This window comes from Takifugu flavidus, chromosome 2, assembly GCF_003711565.1.
Source record: "Takifugu flavidus isolate HTHZ2018 chromosome 2, ASM371156v2, whole genome shotgun sequence".
NCBI classification, from domain to species: Eukaryota; Metazoa; Chordata; class Actinopteri; order Tetraodontiformes; family Tetraodontidae; genus Takifugu; species Takifugu flavidus.
The window spans coordinates 14,958,786-14,981,688 of NC_079521.1; the positions used below are offsets into that span (position 1 = coordinate 14,958,786).

General features: G+C 44.7%; 7 protein-coding genes across 10 annotated transcripts; 3 read left to right on the plus strand and 4 right to left on the minus strand.

The window, feature by feature from the left end:
* LOC130518093 (uncharacterized) lies at positions 1–3,553 on the minus strand. 2 transcript variants are annotated; one of them, XM_057020442.1, is made up of 8 exons: positions 3,228–3,553; positions 2,842–2,983; positions 2,621–2,769; positions 2,375–2,492; positions 1,500–2,114; positions 1,185–1,345; positions 990–1,107; positions 1–655 (listed from the first exon to the last, which is right to left on the minus strand). In XM_057020442.1, the coding sequence occupies exons 2-8, from the start codon at positions 2,966–2,968 to the stop codon at positions 270–272; spliced, it is 1,674 nt and encodes a 557-aa protein (XP_056876422.1). In that variant the 5' UTR covers positions 2,969–2,983; positions 3,228–3,553; the 3' UTR covers positions 1–269. The 2 variants fall into 2 exon arrangements, with proteins under 2 accessions (XP_056876422.1, XP_056876430.1); XM_057020450.1 differs by having other exon boundaries at positions 3,185–3,553.
* Positions 3,554–4,529: 976 nt separating this feature from the next.
* mettl21e (methyltransferase like 21e) lies at positions 4,530–7,186 on the minus strand. Of its 2 annotated transcripts, none has more exons than XM_057017803.1 (5): positions 6,932–7,186; positions 6,190–6,347; positions 5,996–6,113; positions 5,816–5,913; positions 4,530–5,701 (listed from the first exon to the last, which is right to left on the minus strand). In XM_057017803.1, exons 1-5 carry the CDS (start codon positions 6,984–6,986, stop codon positions 5,375–5,377), a joined length of 756 nt encoding a protein of 251 aa, XP_056873783.1. In that variant the 5' UTR covers positions 6,987–7,186; the 3' UTR covers positions 4,530–5,374. The 2 variants fall into 2 exon arrangements, with proteins under 2 accessions (XP_056873783.1, XP_056873774.1); XM_057017794.1 differs by having other exon boundaries at positions 6,190–6,350.
* Positions 7,187–7,355: 169 nt separating this feature from the next.
* ercc5 (excision repair cross-complementation group 5) lies at positions 7,356–13,335 on the minus strand. Of its 2 annotated transcripts, XM_057017737.1 has the most exons (15): positions 12,962–13,335; positions 12,569–12,744; positions 12,377–12,492; positions 12,200–12,301; positions 12,014–12,071; positions 11,729–11,872; positions 11,434–11,644; positions 10,539–11,327; positions 10,156–10,412; positions 9,841–9,960; positions 9,366–9,579; positions 8,889–9,033; positions 8,614–8,816; positions 8,451–8,533; positions 7,356–8,258 (listed from the first exon to the last, which is right to left on the minus strand). In XM_057017737.1, the coding sequence occupies exons 1-15, from the start codon at positions 13,047–13,049 to the stop codon at positions 7,713–7,715; spliced, it is 3,252 nt and encodes a 1,083-aa protein (XP_056873717.1). In that variant the 5' UTR covers positions 13,050–13,335; the 3' UTR covers positions 7,356–7,712. The 2 variants fall into 2 exon arrangements, with proteins under 2 accessions (XP_056873717.1, XP_056873727.1); XM_057017747.1 differs by lacking the exons at positions 12,377–12,492; positions 12,569–12,744; positions 12,962–13,335 and having other exon boundaries at positions 12,187–12,289.
* A 184-nt stretch (positions 13,336–13,519) lies between these two features.
* On the plus strand, positions 13,520–16,984 carry blzf1 (basic leucine zipper nuclear factor 1). Its single transcript, XM_057017768.1, has 6 exons — positions 13,520–14,066; positions 14,418–14,878; positions 15,001–15,200; positions 15,327–15,455; positions 15,789–16,011; positions 16,100–16,984. Exons 1-6 carry the CDS (start codon positions 14,048–14,050, stop codon positions 16,283–16,285), a joined length of 1,218 nt encoding a protein of 405 aa, XP_056873748.1. The 5' UTR covers positions 13,520–14,047; the 3' UTR covers positions 16,286–16,984.
* A 160-nt stretch (positions 16,985–17,144) lies between these two features.
* Positions 17,145–18,937, minus strand: trmt10c (tRNA methyltransferase 10C, mitochondrial RNase P subunit). Its single transcript, XM_057017757.1, has one exon. It carries the CDS (start codon positions 18,687–18,689, stop codon positions 17,202–17,204), a length of 1,488 nt encoding a protein of 495 aa, XP_056873737.1. The 5' UTR covers positions 18,690–18,937; the 3' UTR covers positions 17,145–17,201.
* A 207-nt stretch (positions 18,938–19,144) lies between these two features.
* txnl4b (thioredoxin-like 4B) lies at positions 19,145–20,280 on the plus strand. The gene is made up of 3 exons (XM_057017816.1): positions 19,145–19,351; positions 19,438–19,589; positions 19,724–20,280. Exons 1-3 carry the CDS (start codon positions 19,220–19,222, stop codon positions 19,887–19,889), a joined length of 450 nt encoding a protein of 149 aa, XP_056873796.1. The 5' UTR covers positions 19,145–19,219; the 3' UTR covers positions 19,890–20,280.
* Positions 20,281–20,583: 303 nt separating this feature from the next.
* Positions 20,584–22,236, plus strand: mrpl16 (mitochondrial ribosomal protein L16). The gene is made up of 5 exons (XM_057017781.1): positions 20,584–20,834; positions 20,902–20,973; positions 21,190–21,338; positions 21,513–21,806; positions 21,916–22,236. Exons 1-5 carry the CDS (start codon positions 20,768–20,770, stop codon positions 22,105–22,107), a joined length of 774 nt encoding a protein of 257 aa, XP_056873761.1. The 5' UTR covers positions 20,584–20,767; the 3' UTR covers positions 22,108–22,236.
* Positions 22,237–22,903: the final 667 nt, after the last annotated feature.

Here is a 22,903-nt window from a genome sequence, read left to right on the forward strand (position 1 = left end):
TGCCCTAGTCATCATTTTAATGACAACGGAAACATGTTAGGACTTTAATATGTACATTCATTTACATCAGTTGATCATGTATTTTGACTGATGGCTTTCCTTCGCCAAGTTACCGGTAATATAATAATGTGTTTGTACCTGTGAATATGCGTGAACTTTAACCCCAGGAAGTGTGTAGATACAGTCACACAGGTTTGAGCACGATTCCGCCATTATTTAAAACGTCAGTCAGTCTGGAGTCATGTGACCCATTAGAAGGCCGGTAACTGTCACTCTCTGCCGGTTGCCATGAAGATCCTCATGTCTCCGTCTTCAGCCAGCAGGCTCGTGTGAAAAGTCTTTTGGAAGTCCTCCATGAACTTCAGGTCGCCCTCAAACCTCACCTTGTTGGCCCAGATCAGAGTCGTTCCTGGTCTGCAGAAGTGCTTCATGGTGTCCAGGAGTTCGTTCAGGAAGTCGTGGTGGTAGACCACGTCAGCGGCCAGGACGTAGTCGTAGCGATACACGGATGTGGGGTAGGTGGTCTCCAGGTCGTGACCCCAGATCAGAGCTGCTACCTGGGGTGTGTGTCTGCAGCGCCCCCTGGTGTTTCTCATCACGTTTGCTTTAAGGTTGCTCAACACTTCCGGTAAGTCAGTGGCGGTGACTGAAGCGCCTGAAAAATAAGAAATACAAGACAGAAGATTATAATAACGCCTTCACCATCCCGAATAAAGAGGCAGGACCCGTTTCTGTATATGAAAAAAAGACTCCACCAGTTGCATTAACAGCATTGTAAGACTCGTTCATTAATATAAATCTATAATGTCTACTATACTTTAAATGTCTCTTTAAAATTGATCTTAAATATCATTATGCTGGCTCTCAGTGGGTGTGAGCCTGCTTTATTTGATTGTGTTGTTCAGTTGGGCAGTTTATTTTTATTGTGGGTAACATAGAAAAAGGCAAGGATGGTTTCTGTTGTCAGTGATAAATTGAAGCGTACACACCCAGCAGGCTGGCCACAATGGTCACTAATCCCGTTCCTGCTCCCAGCTCCAGGACCTCCTTCCCCCGCACGTCCACCATCTGTCTGTTATTGTCCAGGAAGGAGCACAGCGCCAGCGCCTGCACAGCGAGCACACACTCGCTGAGCTCAGGTTGTTACTGTCTCCAACTTAGACAATGCACATAAAGGTACTCACTCCTGGCCACATTACTGCTCCAAAATAATCTATGGACTCCTGAATAACGATGTCGTGACCTGCGTAGTGGTAGATGTCCTTCCCAAAGCTGTTCCTGGTGCTGGGCACCCAGGCTGGATCTCCGCTCGGCTGCAGGACTGTCGGCTGACAACCTGCCTGTTCTGAGATGAAACATTAAGTCAGATCGCAGCTGTAGTGATTTTCCTATCAAATTAAAAACAATTAAGGCAATAACATACTCTGGGTACAGATCTGTGAACATCTGAAACAGAGTTTTGTTTGATGAACTGTTCAACAACAGTGATAACAGCTCACCTGTAACTTCTGCGACTTCCTGCTCGTCTTCTTTACATTCATCACATTCAGTGGTGATCTCGTCAGGCTCATTTAACCCTTCATCACCTCCTCTTTGAGCTTCTGAGATCCGAAGTTCCTCCGCTGAGTCCAGCTCTTCTTCTGTATGCTGTTTTGTCTCCTCCTCATCCTCATCCTCTTCCTTCACTTCCTCCTCTCTCCAGAGTTCCGATTCAACAACATCCTCTTCCTCATCTTTGCAGGTTGCCATGAAGATCTTCAGCTCTCCGTCTTCAACCAGCAGGCTCGTGTGAAAAGTCTTTTGGAAGTCCTCCATGAACTTCAGGTCGGTCTCAAACCTCACCTTGTTGGCCCAGATCAGAGTCGTTCCTGGTCTGCAGAAGTGCTTCATGGTGTCCAGGAGTTCGTTCAGGAAGTCGTGGTGGTAGACCACGTCAGCGGCCAGGACGTAGTCGTAGCGATACACGGATGTGGGGTAGGTGGTCTCCAGGTCGTGACCCCAAACCAGAGCTGCTACCTGGGGTGTGTGTCTGCAGCGCCCCCTGGTGTTTCTTGACACATTGGCCGTCAGGTTGTTCAGGACCACTGGGAGGTCTGTGGCCGTCACCCAGGCGCCTGAAGGGAAACAGGAAGTTCACAGAGAGTCCGACTTCTAATCTCTAACCTGTCATACTACAAACGGACACATATAGACTACATCAAGGAGCTTTGGTTGAGGCAATACTGTTTTAAACACAACACGCTATAGTGGCCAACATCACCAATGTGATTCAGAGAAACAGACTCGAAACTGCAGAGTGAATCCACCTCGACCCCGACGCCCACGGTCAGCTCCTCCACCTGCAGGACACAGGATGAAGCGAGGAGCCTCTTACCCAGGAGCGCCGCAACGACAGACACGAGGCCCGTTCCTGCCCCGAGCTCCAGGACCGCCTTGTCCACCAGATTGATCTCCTGACGGTGCGAGTCCAGGTGGTGACAGACAGCGAGAGCCTAGGAGGAGGAGCATTTAAGATAGCTCTAGAATGACTGGTTGATTCATCAGACAGCAGAAAATAAGACTTCAGGTTTGACCGCACGGCCAAACGTGGGTCGTGTGTCAGACCTCCACATTAACTCACAGCTGGCCATATCATCCCAGCGAAGGAGTCAAGCCCCTCTTCTATGACGATCTTCTCGTCGGCATAGTAGTACACCTCTCTCTGCAGACTATTGAAGAAACCGATGTGCGGAGAAAAGCCTGTTCCCTGCTTCTGTCCGGGTGATTCAACTGAGCGATGCACAAGGCAGAGGCTTAAATCCGAGTCTCCGATAAGAAACAGCTGTGCTTGGTTCATCATACCTTTTTCTTCTTCTCTCACTTCTCCATCCTCATTTTCATCTTCTCTTTCTTTCTTCTTCTCCAGCTCTTCCTCCACACCCTCTTTTCCTATAACATTTCCTTTGTCTTCGAAGGTCGGGATATCCATTCCGACTCTTGAACGCTGTCGGCCAGAGAGAAACTCTCATAGCCCTAATTACACTTAGTAACAATATTTATTCCTGCATGACTCCATCAGTCACAATTATTAATTACCGTCTCATTACAGTTACAGCTTTACCACAAATGGGACCAGAAAACTCAACATAACAAACTATTTAACTCTGAATACATATCAAACATCCACCTTTATCTCCACACTCACAAGCAATTGATGGAAATCCTCAGGTGAGTGACCTATGACCTACCTGCCGCCTCTTTATCCTCTCATGAAAGATCTCACTGGCGATCTCCGGCTGCAAGGTTATACAGACACAGCATCCTGCTGGACACACCCATCTTCATCACAAGGACATGGGCTTATTTTTAGATTTGTGCCCAGGAGGAATAAACACAGGCGGTATACAGGAGAAGCGAGCACGTAGATGCCAACGTGGACATCTGGGCGAGGGCCAGGATGAATAAAAGTGTTACTGGTTTCTGCTTCCGTACAGGCGTCCCTGCCGGTGGGTCCCTGAGATCTCCAGCCTGCGACGGAAGAGCAGGAATAAAGGAAGAGACGCCTGCCTGTGTTTGGTTCTGGGGCATCTGAAGCTCAAGCTGAGGTGCTCGTGTGCTTTGCTGGGTGTTTGTCCTTTGGCCTTTGACACCAAACCTGAAACCTAAAAGGTCGGTCCGAATGAAATCATGTTTTGGTTGGTTACTTCTCCAGACCTGCTTGCCAGAAAGGGAAGGTAACATGATCAAGCTGGCAATCAACCCAAGAAAAGAAGGGGGCTCCTGCAGTGCACTTAAAAACCAGTACCCCTCCACCCCCACCCCCACCCCCACCGCGGTTTCGGGTATCACCATCCTAAATCCCCTACCATCCCAAAACCTAATATCCCTCCAGGACAGCCATGTGGTTTGACACATTAACCTGTGGCCGTTGATCTTAGGTCATGGCTTAAACTAGCGGTTGATGCGGCTAAAAGCTGAGAGCCTTTAAGGGGCGGCAGCTGTCCCTCAGTGAAAGACCATTTATTACTGAGACATTGTTGAAAGAAACTTTTAACGTACACCCTGATTGTTCAGCTGTTAAAGGTTCGTCCAAGCACTGAAAAGGCCCTCAAATATTCACAAATGGTACTTTGTTATCAGCTGATGGGAGGGAGTTGGACTATAAATCTTTTAGACCCTTTGACAGGAGGTATCGTGAGATCTTAATTGATCGTCTAGAGTTCTGAGCAGGCTCGCATCGTTTGCAGTCACCGTAGGTAAACGTCATCCTCGGCTCTCATTCGTTCAGCTTTCTTTATGTTGCATCTGTTAGAATCAAGAGCCAGGCTTTTCACGATAATCCCAGAGCCTGATCCTAAACAACCAACAGTGGCAGCAAAACCTCCCTTTTAACAGGAAGAAACCTGGAGCAGGACCAGGGTGACCTCAGAACGAACTGTGAGTGAATCCAGTAATGTCAGTCTATATTAACAATTACTGTTCTTATTACTTATTATTATGCAGAAAGCACGCCTATATTTGTTGTATGTAACACAAGGGAAGAGAAAGGATGGCTAAAACCAAAGATTTAATAAAACAATAGTTACATTATTACACATTAGGCTAACTGAGCAGCATCCAAAATGTATAAAAGACAGTGATGATTAAAACAATTAGACCACGTGATGATTTAAGAGGTTTCAGTTGTTTTTGGCAAATCGCCTATTAAATACAAGATCTTCTAACATCTGCCTATTGCCAGAGCTGCCTGGAATCTGCAGGAACACAGAAAATGGACCTCCACCCCTTCCAGCATATCTGGGGCTGCGTTGGAAAATAAACCAGACAGCTCTGTTGACCATTCAAATGAAAGTCATGAAGTCATGGGTGAGCACTAATGCTGAGGTTCTGAGCAAACAAACCGACACGCTGACGCCCTGTATCTGCAGCCAAACAACCCAAATATTCAACTTAAGGCTGGATAAAAAGAGCAGGAAGCACTTGATCTGATGTTTGTTGTGTTCAGAGCAACCCCCTGCGGATTTCATGATCATTATAAGGTGAAAACATGTTTTGGAGGCTTATAGATCTATATTTTTAGCTCAGCCAGGTATTCTTAGAATAATTTTGGCCACCGCTGTAATGTGTTCTGTGGTTTCCATGTTGCTCAGAGCATTCCATGCCAGGTGTAATATGACCACCTTAAATGAAACTCAAAAAACTGTCTGGTGGTGGATGTTGGCCCATGTTTCTCTGGGTCAAGCCCAGAGACCTCACATGGACCCCAGACCATGTTATGGGATTGTGTCTGTGTCCGTCTCCAGCAACACTTGGGGATCTTCTTATTTGGAACTTCTATCGCAATCGTGTAATATTAAACAGTTAAATATTGACATGCAGCTTGAGGACAGGGAGCTCAAGCGGCCGCCTCTCCGTGGTTCTTGGTCCCTTTGTCCTTCCTCCAGGCTCTGAACAGTTTGATGCTCAGACTGGGGAGGTCGTACAGCTGCTCCAGGTGGAAGCGTTGGCGAAAACGATCCACGAAGCTGTTCTCCGGGTCCAGGCGGAAGCGCATGGCCCACAGGATCTCCGTGGTTTCCTGGCACAGGTGATCAAACGTGGCCATCAGCTCCTCCAGGTAAGGATGAGAGTAGACCACGTCGGCGGCGAGAATGTAGTCAAAACAGTGCGTGTCACGCGGGAAACGCTGCTCCACCTCCTGACCCCAGGTCAGCTCTGTCACCTAGGAACACATGAGCGGCTGATAAACCTAAATAATGACTGGGAATTTAAGATGGAAACTATATAAGCAGATAAAGTGAAATATTCGAGTATTTACGCCCCGAGTTGGACGTACCAGAGGGATATACTTGCATCGGCCTTTGGTGTTGCGTGTTACGTTGTACTGGAGGTTCCCCAACACGTCTGGTAGATCTGTGGAGGTCACTTTAGCGCCTAAAGACAGAATATAGTCTTAAAAAATGAAGGACAAATTCCAAAACCTTTGAGAAAATGGTTGGATTGCTGGAATCCGTACCTAACAGGCTGGATACGATGGTGACCAGGCCAGTTCCGGCACCCAGTTCAATAACATTTTTGTCCCTCAAGCTGAATTTGTCCTGGTTTGTCTCTAGGAAATGACACAACACCATTGCCTGTTGGAGGTTTAAGTTTAGGGTTTGCAACAAAGACAATAAAGGCTGTGGTGATGTTGTGAAGGTCTGTGAGTACCGAAGGCCAGAGAACAGCTCCATAAAGGTCTGTGGATTCTTTGATCCGGATCTCCATGTCAGAAAACTTGTATCCTTCCCAGGACTCTGGGCCAAGGACAGAGGGATGGAACTGGTGAGCCATTACGGCTTTGGCTAACTCCGTGTCCTCCGCGGCACCTGCTATGGCATCCGCAGGAAAAAAAAAACATAACCCAATAACATTAAACCGCTGATCATTTGTTTCCTGCAGAATTTGATTTAAAAAAGAAGGAAATTGGTTCTAAGTGCTGCAACTTCATTAAAGAACAGAACATTTCCGTAAACACATTGCTGGACCGGCCAGTCTGGATGCTTCTAAGATGACTCATCACAAGGATTTTCCATCATATCGCATTGCAGCCGATGTTTGATTCCCATAGACCCGTAATTCCCTCTGATCCGTCTGTGTTTTCAGCTCTCGTCTTCTGCCAGGCAGCAACGCGCTGCCAGTCAGTAACAGAGCATCAGACAGGCACCTTTAATTATGTCAGGAGAGCCTCTGAGCCAAGGTCAAATCGGGACGACCTTTGATTTATAGCTTCTATGTGTCTGTCAGAGGTGTTGTTATCGGGGAAATATTTTGATGCGGTTAAGCGTCTGAAGCCTTTGTGCTCAGCTGAGGATTTAAGCGTAGCTGAACATGCTTCATCGTGAATATGAGTCCATAGAGATGTTTTATATCTATAGTTTCTTCTTTAACCGGACTGTGTGAAAGTGCTTACCTTCTTCCTTTGAGGAGGAGTCTCCCAGCGCTTTAGGACATGTCTGGGTGGTCATGGTTGGAGGAGTCCAAGACAAGAACGGAGAGCCAACCTGAAAATCTCCACCAGCTTGCTGCTTTTCTTGGTTTCTGGTCCTAAATTAGGTTTTCAAGAGCTGTGGTTTTATGTTACATATAAATACAGCATTTCCCAGCTCCACATGCGACCACCCTGACCCTGGCCCCCTGCACCACCACACATTAGTGGCTCTCTGCGGGCATGCTTGAACTCCGAAGTCATTCCAGCACAGACGGACAGCAACAGATGCTGGAGTTCCTCCCCCTCCCCCACCACTGAACCGGAGCAGGTCAGGAGGAATTTGATGCAAATCGTCATAATGAGTTTGCTGAATTAGAACTGACCTAAGAAGTGGCACAATGACAGATTCATGAATGACAGATTTATTTATTTATTTATTTTAGTCCAAAAGAAATGGCAGTACTGGCAAGGATGGAGCACAAAACATGGTAGCTGAAACACAACCTGAAGTAAATATGAGGAGTGGGACCCGCTGGAGGTCCACATTTGTCGAGGTCACTGAACTGTCATCAATGAGGAGCTACAAAAAGCTTTCATGCAAATACCATTCTGGAAAATTCCAAACATATATTTATCAATGCAAAAATAAATATTCTGCGATACAGAACAGTTTGTTTGACATAATTCACAGCTTAAATCCTCCTGTAATTAATGCTCGTGTTCATAATGTGACAAATCAGCACAAATTTCATAGTTGTGGTTTTCACGTCGAGAAAGTCCTGTCTTTTATTTCCGACTTCTTTCCCCTTCCTCGTGCGTTTCCCCTGCCCCTTGTGCTTTTTCCTCTGCAGCCTCTTCTGCTGCTTTCAAACACCGACCGGGCCGTTACCATAGCGACCTCTCGGCCGACGCCGCTGTTGTCATCAGAGCTGCTGCTGTCGCTGTCCTTCCCGTCCCTTTGAGAGGGAGCCGCTGCCGAATGAGGCCCTTTATCCAACTGGGACACCTGGTTGGTGCAGCTCACCTCCTTCAGAGGTTCCAAAGTCACCTCCGAGCCCAAAAATCCTCCCCCCACCACCTCCCTCTCTCCCTCTGTTGCTCCCTTAGTGTTTGAACCTTTGCTGGCCACCTTCCCCCTTTTGGATTTGGACAGGGACGAGCTTTCCTCCTCACTGCCCTCCTCCCCGTCCTCCCCACCGTTCCTCTCCTTTCTCTTCATGCAGGTGACGGCCCGACGGAGACGCTGACTGCGGATTGCGTTCTTTTCCTGCTGCGCCATGTGGAAGAACGAGTCGATCCGCATCTGAGTCTAAACAGGATGGACAAAAAGGCAGCAGTGACGGGAAACACATTTATTAATTAGCAACTACTTTTTATCAAGTTTTATAAAAACGGACACCAATTCAATCTAACGTAGCTGTTTAAATGCTGACTGACTGAATAAAATATGACTATTTCAAGCTGAAATTACTGGAATGACTAAAGGGAAATTGTGTCCTACCTGTTGAGCGCTAAGCTGCTTCATCACAGGTTGAAGAGTCTCCTCTGTCCTCCGACTGTTCCAGCCAAAACGGTTCAGACAGAATGTAAACAACGGGTTTAGGAAAAGGTCAATCACGTGCAGCAGCACAGACACACGCACATGTGAGCACATGTGAGAGGATATTCTTTGAGCATGTCCACTTGTGGGCGCCCCCAGGAGAAGCTGCTCTCCGCCTGGTCCACACAGGGCTGCAGGTAAGCCTGGGCCACGGCGGGGTTGGGGAAGCCCGGGTGCAGTTTCAGCTCCCTCAGTTTCTTCTTCACTTTGGTGTCGCGAGGATCAGCCACCAGGCGCTTCTTCTCCTGAGCCTCTGCCCACCACTTACTGGAGGGAAGAATCAAAATGAACGAGCATCCTAACAAGATTCTCCTATCAAAGCCTTCCAAACTCGCATACCTGAACTGTATGAGTGGCTCCAGGCCAGGTCCGGTAAACTCATTCAGCACCTCCATGCCTGTGACATATCCAACGCCAGCCACGCCCTCCGTGTAGTCGCTCCCGAGTAGGTACGCCAGGTTTATTAGTTTAGCTCTGTCCAGACCTGAGAGACGCGGGATAAAAGAGTGGGAAAGAGAAGCCAATTCTTGTGCAGGACAACCTGTTGCTGACATTTCCACTATGAACTCATCAGATCATCGCACTAATCACTCACCATATCCTTAATATTATATTTCAGTTCGCGTGCTAACATCAGTTGCTGACGCCGGTCTATACAGATTATTTGGAAGAGCATCTACGGACAGGCGTCAGATTTACAGCTAGGAAACTGAGCCAGCTAGCAGTAAGAAAGGTAAAATACTGCATGTTGAGTTGGGAGAAACATCAAATGGGAACTTGTGGGAAGGTGTAGACGAAGCACGTGAGGGCACTGACCCAGGACGTTTTGCAGGTCACTGTACTGGAAATATTCAACGTATTTGTTCTGGCTGAAGAAATTCTTGTAAACGTGTCTCCCGCCGAAGAGCCACACATCGGAGTCGTCGGTGATGGTCCCGTGCGTGTGGTCGTCCCGGTCCAAAGCTGCACACTGAGCCTCGGCCTCCATCGGCGCCACCAGAAAGGGCACGCCAAAGAGCCGCAGCAGCTCCTGGTAACAAAGGAACACAGTCATCCTGCCTCTTGTTGCCTCAAAATAGCCACAAACAAGTGTAACTTTCTGGAATCAACAACTTTGCTCTGACATGTTTTATTAGAATTTGAGTATCACTCTACACAGCAGCAATGGTTTAAAATCAGAACAACTAATAGTCTTTTAACTGTAAGAGCAAAACCGGATAGGGAGTCTAGGGAGGATAAGAAGAAAGAGGATTAAGGATGTTTTGAATGTCTCTGTGTTTAAATTGTGTACCTGGCTCTCCAGGTACATCTGCCCCGTCACAGTGTTGGCCATCCGCTCCTGTTGCTGCTTCAGCTCCCTCAGGCTGCTCTGCTCGGCCTGCAGGGAGCTCTCCAGAGCCTCCAGCTCTTCCTGCGCACGTTATCATACATTTACAGTTAAGCGCAGAGCTTTGCGGTGTGTTTTACCATAAACAAGGCATGATGAGAATAAGCAGACTGAAAATGGATCATGCCAAATGAATTACAGCTGTTTTTTGTGCTTTTGTTGCTCTGTAATTTTAAGGTCTGTGCATCAGTATTCAGAAAACGTTCCCACTGGACTCACTGCATCAAACTTTTCCCATTCGTTGACGGCAGGAGAAGAGCTGCCTCCCCTCTCTGCTCCCTCTGTCAGCCCTTCATCTCCTGTCGGACTCTTTGTGTCTTCTTCCTCTATCAATACCAAACGAGTGGGGTCTTCTTCCCAATTGTCCTCAGGCTTTCTCTCTACTTTTTGGACATCATCTGGACTTCCTTTCTCTTCAGTTTGAGGTTCAACATCTTCCTGTTTAAATTCTTCCTCTGAGACCTCAATGAAGCTCTCTAGAAGAAAAACAAACCTTTGTTTGTGCTTGTTATTATAATTATTACTTTTCACAAAATATATTTTCAACATTAATACTTGGTTTACTGTATATCCTCCCCCCTGATATAAACTCAAATAGCTACCTTTGGAGTCACTCTCCTCACTGGCCTCTGAATTTACTTCAGTTTTCTCTGGAGCTTCAGTGGACCCGGGTCTTCTCTGCTCATCCTGAGGCTGTGCACATATCGGAGCAGCGAGAGTGACCTTTTCCTCCATTTCTTGTCGTATTTCCATCTGTCCACATCTCACGTCCACTGACAACTGTGCTTTGTTTGATTCATCATTTGACTTTGTCCCCCTCTCATGTCTCGGTGGTAACAGGGCAAGGTTTCTCTGAACAACCACTTCCTCCCCATCCTCTTCAGAACTACTCTCCAACAAACCATCTTTTGCATGTAAATGTAGCTTTGTGTTGTTCCATTTTAAGTTTAAGTTCTCTTGAGGCGAAGACTTCACAGTATCATCCTGTGGTTCGTCGTCTGAGCTGCTTAGAACCAATCGGGGAGCTGGGTGACGAATGCTAATCTGCACGTTAGCCGCTTGTTCGACAAAGGGGTTTTCCTCTTCAGCCAGTGCTTGTTGGATCGCCAACAGGGTACGTGGGGAAGCACCACCGCCATTCCTGGTCTGGTCGTCCTCTTTATCTGAGCTGTCCGTCATTGCAGCCTGGATGGCCTTGAGCGTACAAGGTGAGGGTGGCGACGGCTCTGGGACCTCTGAGGACGGACCTGGCTCATTGTCCTGTTCGTCACATGCAGGACGCCATAGGGGCTCCGGTCTACCTGCTGCTCTTCTTTTACCTCCCTGGAAGCCTCCGCACCAGCGTGCAGCTGCAGGCCGGCTCTCAGCAACAATCTCACTCTTTTTGGAACCTAATGTATTTCAGAAAAGTTTAATAAATAATTACTATGCTAAACAAAACAAATCATTTTCTTCCAAATATTTCTTGTGTTTATTAATAATTATATCTGCGATCACCTTTAATAAGAATATAGTGGGAATGGTCCTCTGAAACAAGTCGATTTGACTCTACGCTGTGACTCTTCTGCTCGCTGTCCTGTTCGTAAACCTGAGGAGCACTGCCAGCACTCCGCTCGCACATCTCCTTCTCCACCTTCCCCAGGCGCTGATTCAGCAGGTTTCTTTGCAGCAGACCGGCCAGCTGGTACTGAGAAAAATCTCCAGAATTCTAAAAAAGTTATTCAAAAGGGTTGGTGTTGGAAGAAATGGAGGGAGAGGTGATAATCTGGGTGTGAACAAGAAGAGATTGTACCTGTGGAGGCTTTTGGTACATAGTCCGGCGTCTTTTGGAAAATTCCTTCATGTCTTTGAGTATTTCATGCTTCATTTCAGGAGGCAGGCTGGCAAACTCCTCCGAGTTGATGTCCACAGAGTTGGGGTTGTCATACAACTCCCCCTTCATTTGCATCAATTTTAAGTATTTTCAAAATAACAATAAGTGAATATATATTATCATGATGATAGTTCAACCTTTGCAACTATTAGTGTACTAGCTGATTCTACAGGACTGCATCTTTTCCAGTGGTTACCCTTTTACCTGATACGTGCTATAGTTGTCGACCATCTCCTCCCACTCCTTGTCTTCTTCACCTGAACTGGAAGAAAAAAACAACATCAAAATGAATGTGGCATCTCTGTGGGTTTTGTGGCCTGCAAGCATTTGGATCGAATACCTCACTGGTTTCGAGTGAACAGTGAATTGAAGCTTACACGCAATTCTAACCTGCTTTCACTCTTCTCTTCTGCCACTGGCAGAGCTGGGAGAACATACATGTCATCCACCTCATGTCTTGTCACAGAGGAGAGGCTGGGAATAGGTTCTTTACTGTGGCAGAGAAAACAGGGATAATTGTGACAGTAAGTCAGCTTTTCTTTGACAACTGTTCACTGTCTTACTTACCTCTGATCTCCAAGTGCAGCTTTGATAGCCTGCCTCTTTAGAAAGGTCCTCAGAAGTTTCTCATTGGTTTGCTTGGACTCCCTGCTCATCTCCTCTTTCCTCTGCCTCCTCAGAGCCTGTAAAAAAATAAGATGTGTCATACATTGGAATATGTGTTAGATTTAAACTGAATGTCTGGGAATCAGTGCATACCAGAGTCTGTTTCTTCAGCAACGGTGCTTCCCCGTCAAACACAAATACTGGCTTGATACGGAAGAAGAGGAGCTTACAGATACGGTGGAAGAGAGTGAGCAGGTGAGCATTCTGAACACTGTTGCCTTCACGGTCCCTCACTCCCTTCACTGCTTGGTTTAGCCATATGCTGATATCTGGAAGTGTGTGGTTAAGGTTGATGCACTGATGCAGGTCAGTCAATTATGAAAGAGGTGAAGAGAAGATGTGTGATGTGCCACCGTCTGTTCCTGCACAGTGACGAACAATTGTGTTTAAAATGTCTGGCAAAGAGATGTAAATAAGACATAATAGTATGTGCACGGTGACATACTGGGAACATTTACAGAGCAACCCCTATAGTCACAAGGATACCAACAGCAAGTATCTTTCCTTCAAGAGTCTCGGGGTTGATGGGTTTCCCTGTACTCTCCAGTAGCCTCCAGAGCCCGTGGACTCCCATGATCAGTGTTGTGTATTGCCTATTCAATTGATATTTAAAGAAATTAAGAGTCTCTAAACGATAGATTAGTGTGTAAAGTTTCAAGTAGCAACACTAAAATCTCCGTAGCGTATACCGGTAAAGAAAAGCACAACACTGGGAGTGTTGCTCTAAATATGTCCGTGTAGAAAATCAGGTCTCGAAAGGTTCCGCCGAGTCATATTTTGCTGTTGTACACTACCTAAGAAAAATAACTTCCTGTGATTTTTAGTTTTAACCTATTTTTAATTTACGCAAAGTTTTAACAAGGAATTCTCAGCACCCAGACAACGGCAAAAATGAATATACAATAACATATTTGTTGGCAGGTCATTTTGACCGAAGGGGCGGAGTCTAGTAAGGTTCTGTGCCCATTAAGCACTATCAGCAGGCAAGAGGAAACTAGCTATTTATTACCAAATAATAGATATTGTTTAAATAATACACAAGTCAATTACCCATAAAATTAAGGATAATTATCTGTGCATCATCTCAAACATTGTTCACAATACATTTGTATAGCGACTTTCCTTAACAGGAAATTTGCCTGAAAGTTAAATTGAGGGGAAATAATTCCCACACTTAACAGGGGCAACGCCGAACTGTTTCCGACGATAAACATTTGATGACAATTTAAAGATTGATAGGACCTCTATGTGTAATGTAGGCGACATGCGGAGTTTGATATCGGGCACCACAGAAAGAATCACTCATTAGTACTGTGGCGCTCAGGTGACTTTATTTTGGGTCTTAGCTGTTCTGTTCGGGTTGAACTGCATTAGCTCAACAGCTAGCATTAGCAACTGTCGCCGTGGAACCTCGTCAGTACTTCAGCTGTGTTGAGCTTTGTGTAGTGCTCTTCATTGATACATATTACAAACCGCGAATACAAATATATACAAAGTAACTTGGAGAGTTACGTATAGTCTTCCGCATTTTATTTCCATTACAGATTATTATCATCAAATAACACATCCAAGATGACCGCGATTATAAGAGGTACGTGTGCATTGTTGTCACGCTTCTTTTGCTTCTTTCCTAACTATTCTAATCCTTTTACGTAACAACAATGTATTCAATACATACATCAATTCCCTTTTGTTCCCCAAGTTTTTAGGGGTAACTATATACTAAAGATTTTTTATAAGATTCCATTTAAGTTGGATCAAAACAGAAAAACTCTTAGGAATACTTGATAAACGTCTGTGTACTTCTGTTCCCTGCCTTTACACAGTTCTTTGTTATTGTCTGGCCTATAACTTTAGTAATATTTGAACTTCAAAGGTATAAGGCCGAGCAAAGGAAACATCCCTCGCTTCCTAAGTGGTTCACTTTTTCCATTTCATGCAGGTTCGGCCACGGTGCCAGTTCGAGTTGCTGGCGATGGGATGGAAACTAACAAAACGGCAGTTGTTGTGGAGGCAAATACAGACTCCACACCAAACAGCCCAAATACGCCTCCACCTGTGAAGGTTCCGAGTCCAACACGTAGCCCAAAATGTAGTCCGTCAGCTCCAAGTGCTGCCCCACAACCCCTTGGAGTTCTGCATCTGGGCAAGGTGAGTCGAGAGTCCTGCACAGAGGTGGAAGCAATGAGGATTGTTGTTCCGAGGGCTGCTATTAGCCGTAGCAGTCGCACCACTCCTGTTGAGGGAAAAGGGGAAGCTGGGCAACAAAGTGAGGGTTGGGGCTCTTCCCTACTGCCTGTGGCTGAGGACTGGAAAGGACAAATGGAGAAGCTGCAAAACTCTGAACGCAGGCTTCTCCAGGACAAAGAAGGCCTTTCCAATCAGCTCCGGGTGCAGACAGAGGTAGGACTCAAACCCAACTGATAATTGTTGGATATGATTCTATATTTTTTGGGGTTTTTTTTCATGTTTTTTGTCTTGCATGAGGTCAGCTAAAGTCAAATTTAATCGTTTCTTTGACCCAGGTGAACCGTGAACTAAAGAAGCTGCTGGTAGCGTCGGTCGGGGATGACCTGCAGTATCACTTTGAGCGTCTCTCGCGGGAGAAGAACCAGCTTATTCTGGAGAACGAGGCACTGGGCAGGAATCTGGCACACACTACCGAGCAGCTCGAGCGGATGAGTATCCAGTGTGACGTTTGGAGGAGCAAGTTTTTGGCCAGCAGGTAGGAAAGAGATGAAGAAAACACATGGTGGCTTTTCAGTGCCCGGCCACCTGACATCACCAGATTTAGAACAAAATGATTTTGTTGTGTTTAATAAAGAGTTTTCTATTGATGTTTGATCTTCAGGGTCATGGCAGAGGAGTTGACAACTGCCAGAGCAGCTCTCCAAAGACAGACAAGAGAGGCACAGGGAGCCATTCAAGACCTGCTTTTAGAGAGAGAGGAGTTCTCCAGGAACATGTTACTCACTCACAGGTACATGTAACCTTCGATGTATCGTCACTGAATTTGACTTATAAAGACAATGCTCCTGTGGATGCAATGCCGACTCCGGCTCCTGGTACATAATCGATGAATGCTTGAACTCTGTTGCCTCAAAAGATCAATTTGAGCCACGTTCTCTTAAATATTCACGCACAGACTTCATGTCAGAGTAAAGAACAAGTTCTTCTTTGGTGGTTAGTTTTTCTGCTGCAGCTGTAGAGCTACTCTGGGGTTTATAATAACATTTATATATTCAGCATTTTTTAAATTTTATCTAGTTTACGTTACACAGGCAGTCTTTTTTTTAATGTTTGCCTTTTTCAGGTCCTTGGAGCAGCTGCTGGTGTCTCTGCAGTGGGGCAGACAGCAGACTTACTACCCCAGCGCACAGCCCCTCAGCACCGGAGATCTGGCCACATCCAACCATAAGCTGGCGGAGGCCATCAATTCGCACCTGCTGGGAAAGTTCACCAGCAACAGCCCGAAGAGCAGCAGCGCAACGGCTCAGCAGCTGTGCAACACGCCGGCCGAGATGATGGCAGAGAAGGTTACTGGCTCCATTTGCCTGCACTGGTCCAACCATTGTCCAATAATGAGTAATATTCATCATTGAAACTCCTTGTTTTCTGTCGCAGGTCCTGAAGATTTTGGATCCAATTACCCCCCCGGAAAACAAGGCAGAGCCTCCATTCAGTGACTCCACCCCCTCAAATTTTCTCGGCAACAAAAAGAGCATCGGCAGGTTTCACCCTTACACCCGCTATGAGAACATCACTTTTAACTGCTGTGAGCGGTGCTCTGGAGACATCCTGGTGCTGTAGAGGTCAAACGCTGGTCACCTGGCTCTGATGATGTCAGCAGTCCACACGGGACTCTGGAACTTGACGCTGCTGTGGTTACTGATTCCGACAGACAACCAGAAGCTGGCGAAAAGCCCTGATGTTGGGTCACCATCTTCACCCTGTTCAGAATAATTATTTTAAGGAGTTTAAAAACTTCAAATCATTTCAGCAGTAAGGGAAACTGCCAGTTCTAACCGATATGTGAGGTCAACATGAATCAGTGTTAAATGATTAAAACATGCTGTTATGGTGCCTACTTTGTGACGCTTGAATGTTGCAGTATTTTATTTATTCTTAAATGCATTTTTAAATACGTAAACAGAATGAATAATAGATGAGAGGACACATCTTCTCCTAATACTTGTATGGCAGCCGTGTCGCTTTTAAACCTGCTTTTTTATTCGAAAGTTTGAACCGTTTACTTAAACTACACAATTTAATGAAAACTTTGTTCCTTTCATTGATTTAAGCAGTTTGCATTGAATTCATACTTTGTATTTAAAATTGATTCTAAAAATCAATGGTTTACATTTTTTCAAGGAACATTTTTCAAAAACAAGGTGATTTATTGTAACCGGATATCATTGTTATGGCTGATGTTTTTAAATCATTTTAGTTTTACCCTGTAAATGCCATTTTATCAAAACGAATAGTAAATTACAGTTGTCTTTACCAAAACTGGAGGTGTTTTAATTAATCTGTTCTGAAAACTAATTTGTCATTCAAAGAACTGGGAGATACGTGGATTTTTTTGCTCTAATGCCAGACCAAATATGAAAGGCTGTTTATATATTTATAAAATAAAGCATCTTGTATTAAACCTGCACTGGAATCAGAATACACAACAGAAACACATTTTATTTATGTTTTGACATTCCCACAGACACTTCTGAGTTTAATCGTCATCCCACAACGTCTTTTTGCCTTTTCTTCCCTCCATTAAATATGTGCGTAATCTAGTCGTAGCTGGTTTTCCTCTGTCACCAGGATTCCCCGTTATCCTTTCTTTAGCTGTAAATCCAGGCTGACTTTGACCTTCATTTTTAAGTGTCTGTTTTGTAGGCTTTAACCACAAGTCTCTTTCTTTTGTCACTCCCCTTGCCTGGTTATTTACCATCTTTTTCTGTGTCTGTTGATGGTAAAAGCCATCGTGCTTTCTCTGAGGAACAAACTTCAACGCCTCCTCCCATTTCCCCGTCTCCTTGAGAGCCAGCATGATGCGAATCATCTGATCCAGTGTTAGATTTTTAGCTCCCATCTCCCAGTTTAAGAACTGATCTAGGGGTAAACGGGCTGTGGCCAGTTTGAGGCGCTTAGCATTGGCTAATGACAGGCCTGACTGGATCGACCGGTCCACGAGAGCCCCAATGATGTAGACTTTGGAATGGTCAAAAGTACGGAGAACGTTGGGGGAATCAGCAGTGAGATACACCAGCTGTTCTCGAGGGAACACTTGGCTATGCTGCCGATCAGTGCAGGTAACGAGGAGTCGGCTCCAGGTCTCTGCGCCGTAGCGTTTCAGGAACTCCTGCATGTAAGTCCCGTCAGGCTGCAGGTTGCAGAAGTGAAGATGGAATGGCTCAGCAGCACGTCTGTTCCAACCCTCCACCTCCATCAGCTGGGACACAGTATTGTCTATCTCACGCCTGGACATGTTGGACTCGTAGCTCATGTCAAACACCAGCGGCTGATCAAACATCATGGCCTGGGCGCACCTCCAGCCCAACAGTTTGTCCAGGGAGCGGCTCCAAAACTGTAATAAGAATGTGTTTTTAGCCGCTGCTCCACTCTGATCACCGCCTTCCTCTTCACAAATGCTCTGAATTGCTGCTTCCTTTTCTTCTTTTTTCCTCTGCTGCTTCTGTTTCCGGGACTGTTTGTGGCGCTCTTTTATAGCCAGGTATTTCAGGTACTTCTTCTTGGAAGATTTGGTGTCGAGTTCTGCAAGGGCCTTAATCTCTTCATCAGTTATCTCTTGAGGTACAAGTTTCCCTGCGTAGCGCCACATCACTACCAGATCCCGAGTTGCCTCCAACAATGTATTGCCCTTTGAATCGACTTGTGCTTGAAGGTTTTCTTCGTCATCACTGTCTTCATCTCCTTGGTGGACATCTTTAGCTTTTGTCACCATTTTAGCTCTCATAACAGTCTTCCATTTATCCACGTCAACTTTCTCCGCCTCGGCGGATTCATCACTTTTTGATTGGAGCCCATCTTTCCACAGTTGACTACCAGTCTTGTAATGGCGAGCAACGTTCTTTGGTCGGGGGTGACTTGTGATGCCAATTGGGACAACGCTTTTCGTCTTGGTAACACAATATGCCACAGTCCTATTACATTTGCAAAGTTCATAAAAGGCTTGGGACGAAAGAAGCCTCAACATCGTAAAAGTGCAGCTTAAATTAATGCAAAAAACGGGCGAATGAACCAGGGGAAAAAAAAATCAGTGGACACCCGCTTCGTCTTGATCAAGCTGAACAAATTACCTAAACGATGCGTTGTTTTCCGTCTTTAACTGTCATAAACGCTTATAAGAGACCAACATTTTGTGATGTGTTGAGTCCTCTTTTAGCCACGCTGTTTTGACTGCTAGAGGCGTCCATGCTCGTTAGGGAGGTCACGTTGTTACAGTGTTACACTTAAATGTGTCGTGGTAGAAAATAACAGCATCTTCCACATGGAACATTAGACCTGTCTGCCCTTGACTCTTTGATATAAAATGTGTCACAGCAATAAAATATACACGTGCAATTAATTTGTGTTTAATCACATTTATAATATCAAATGTTTGTATCAATTTTGAACAACTTATAGAAGAAATTCCTTCATGGTCGGATGTGTTAGTGTTTCGGACCCCAACAATGACGTATTTCCTCCTACTAGCGAAGAACGAAAAATAGATTATTCCTCAACATGAGTTTATTTTTGCCAAAATTATCGTCCAAAAAGGATATAGATGAAGTCATTAAAGGTGTCGCAGAAAAGGTCGTAGTTTTGAGGTTCGGAAGAGATGAAGATTCAGTCTGTCTCCAGCTGGACGAAATCGTGAGTAGCACTTATACTGATATGACTCTGGTCGAATTGTCGTCATTTAAAACATATTCATTATCTTTCTCCTTTGCCAACTTTAGCTGTCAAAAACCGCCCATGACCTGAGTAATATGGCGTCCATCTACATCGTTGATGTAGATAAAGCGCCAATTTACACGCGATACTTCGACATTAGTTACATCCCTTCCACCGTTTTCTTTTTTAACGGGCAACACATGAAAGTGGACTATGGGTGAGTCGAAGGAATTCACAAAATAAAGATTAAATGTGCAACGTAACATTCATTTCTTTTTAACTCAGTTAAAAAGACACCAATAGATTCTGTATCACAAGGAAACATTTCCAATAAAATCACTTCCCTCCCAGCTCTCCAGATCACACCAAGTTTGTGGGCAGCTTCAAGACCAAGCAAGATTTCATGGATCTGATTGAAGTTATATACAGAGGAGCCATGCGAGGGAAGATGATTGTCCAGAGTCCCATTGATCCGCAGAATATTCCCAAATATGATCTTCTCTACCATGGTATTTAAGATCCACTTTGGAGTGTTTTCTCCTATTAAAACATACAAAACAGCCATTTCTTCTTTGCAACAACCTCACAACAAGCTGAAGAACTTTAAAAAATAGTTTATCTATTATTTGGGGGTTTTGTGGAGTTTTTGGTCATTGGTAAAACATTGTATTAAGGTTTTTGGTTTATTTTCTCACAATGCATACAACAAATACAATACAAACTCCAAAAGCAGCTAATTAACGGTGTGTTTTTCTTTTTAGCAACAGCAATTGTTATAACAGCAGTTGTTTATTATATTGTTTGTGAAGGCAGTGTTATTGTGATGTTTCCCATGGAAAATTAACAGTTATGTACATCATGTATATGCATTTTTTGCAATAAAGAATAAAAAAATCATATTGTTCTAACTGTGGGATTTCAATGAGTTCATGGGCGTTTAGGGTGGAGAATACTGAGATTACATGCAATAATTGATAAGTAAATACTTAAAACAAAAGAAATCGGAGGTTCAATTCATTTTGGCGATTATCTGTTATCATCTTGGTTGGGAGAGTTGTAAAACTGAGAGCTACCATGCGTTTAACAGTCGTAGTCTTCCTTCGCAGTTGAAGCTCCGTTTTCACTGGATCATAGTTGTAGAAAGTCTGAAGACTTAAATTTCCATTGTGCAGTCAGTAAATTCTACACGACACTCAACACCAGAGGGCAGCAGTGCGCTTCCGGTCATAATACCCAACACCGGGGAACACGCTCAAAGAAGAAGAAGGAGAAAAAGAAGAAGAAGAAGGATCAACATGCCCCATGTTGCTGTTTCGTGCTTAAAATGACCCTTTTGACCGAAGAGTAAATGTGACCAGATTTACACGTCTAATATTTATTGATATTTGCGACGTCATGTTTCCCTTTATTAAATCGCTCGTCGGCGGAGTGACGGGTATCTGTAGAGCTCACGCTCATCCAGGTAAGCCAAACCAGCAAACTCAACCAATATGGTTTTCATGTTGGATTAATTCGTGTTTCTATGACAGGTCCTTTACAAAACCACCTGAAATTACTTGCTGCTGGACTGAAGACATATGAAGTGCCCCCAGATTACAGTGGTAATCAGTCATTTTCAGTTTGTTACGTGATTAATAACTCTGTTATGTGTCTGAAGTGCAATCATGTTATTTTTGCTGTATTTTATATACACAGAAGTGGGCGAAATTCCATATTTGGGTTTTTATTTTAAACACTCTTCACTGTGACACCACCTTATTTATTTATTTAGCTTTATTCTAATTCTGTACATGATTACTCTTTTTCTTTTCCTGAAGATGTGATTTTGCCAGAAAAACCCAAACTGAAATTTATGAATAAGGTGCCTAACCTAAAGAAGGCCAAGAAAGAAAGGAAGAGGCTTTGGGATATTCAAGGACCAGCTAGGACAGCAAACACCTTCACCACTGGAAAGTATGCTATCGTGGTGAGTCCAGTAATTTTATGTAACGTGTTGCGTTAAAGAAAATCAGAAATTTCAGTGCCATTTCATGCATTCATCTATATATACCGGTTTAATTTAATACTAGGTCATCTATTTATCATAGAATGGAGAAGAAAATGCCTTAATCTGTACATTTGCTTCGTCCCTGATGTTCAGGCCATGGGAGGAGGCTACCTTCATTGGGGCCACTTAGAGATGATTCGTCTGACCGTCAATCGCAAGATGGATTCACAGACCACATTTGCACGCTGGCGTGTAAATAGCCCATATAAACCCATCACTCGCAAAGGGCTGGGACAGCGCATGGGTGGAGGAAAAGGAGCCATTGATCATTATGCGGTACCTGTTCGCTACGGTCGTTTAATTGTGGAGGTAGGAGGCAAGGTGGAGCTGGCGGAGGTCGAACCCATCTTGACTGAAGTAGCAAAGAAGTTGCCATTCCCTGCCAAGGTCAGTTGCCTTGTATGATGTACCCACATTGGTAATTGTGGTCTTGATGTCTCTCTTTATTTTTATTTTAGTAATTTGAATGTGGCAAAAAAATTCTCATTTATTTCAGGTAATGAGCAGGGAGAGCCTCGCCACCTTGCAGAAGGAACAGGCTGAAAGGGAAGAGAACAACCAGAATCCCTGGACTTTCAAGGAGATAATACAAGGCAACATGCTTGGTATCAGAAAGGTGCTCAGCCCTGTTGACCTGCGCACTAATGGACGATTCACAGGAAAATTTATCCTCCCAAGGAGAGTGTGACCGGCATAATGGACAAAAATGATCTGTGTCAGTACGGCTGCTAACCAAACATCAGTCATATGTTTGACAGACCTGTCAGTTTATTGTAAGATAACATCAATAAAATCATTTAATACAGTTCCACATAAATATGTTTTTTGTGTGATGAATGCCAACATGAGCATGTTCTATTTTAGGTATGTTAGGCATTTTGCCAATCGCATTTGGTATCAATCAATCAATCTTTATTTATATAGTGTCTGTTAGAATCAAAATTGTTTCTAGGAGCTTTACAGAATCCCAGGGCTTGACCCCCAACAAGCAACAGTGGCAAGGAAAAACTCCCCTTTAACAGGAAGAAACCTTGAGCAGGACCAGGCTCATGTAGGGGGACCCTCCTGCTGATGGGGGGGCTGGGTAGAGAGAGGAGGGGGGGGAGGACAGGTTGAAGAGAGACTAGGCATAGATCATAGAAATACATTAATAATACAAGCTGCTTGTGTAAGAGTTGAATGGGTCAGAGGTCGGCAGGCCAGCATATAGCTATAAAGGTGGCTATACCACACAAGAAATAACATCACTGATCTACGAGGAGAGGTGAGGCAGCCATGACCCAGTGTGGTGACAGAGGCCTGTCAGGTGATCATGTTTCTGGACCCCCTGCAACTAAGATATGAACCTAATAATTAGATTATTATGTCTTTTTATGCCCTGCTTGCGACTTTTCTCAAAACTATAGTGTGGTCATACATCAAGCCCATATGTCAGTAACTCTGAGCCAGGGAAATGTCGCCATCTGTCGTCACTGTAGTGTCAC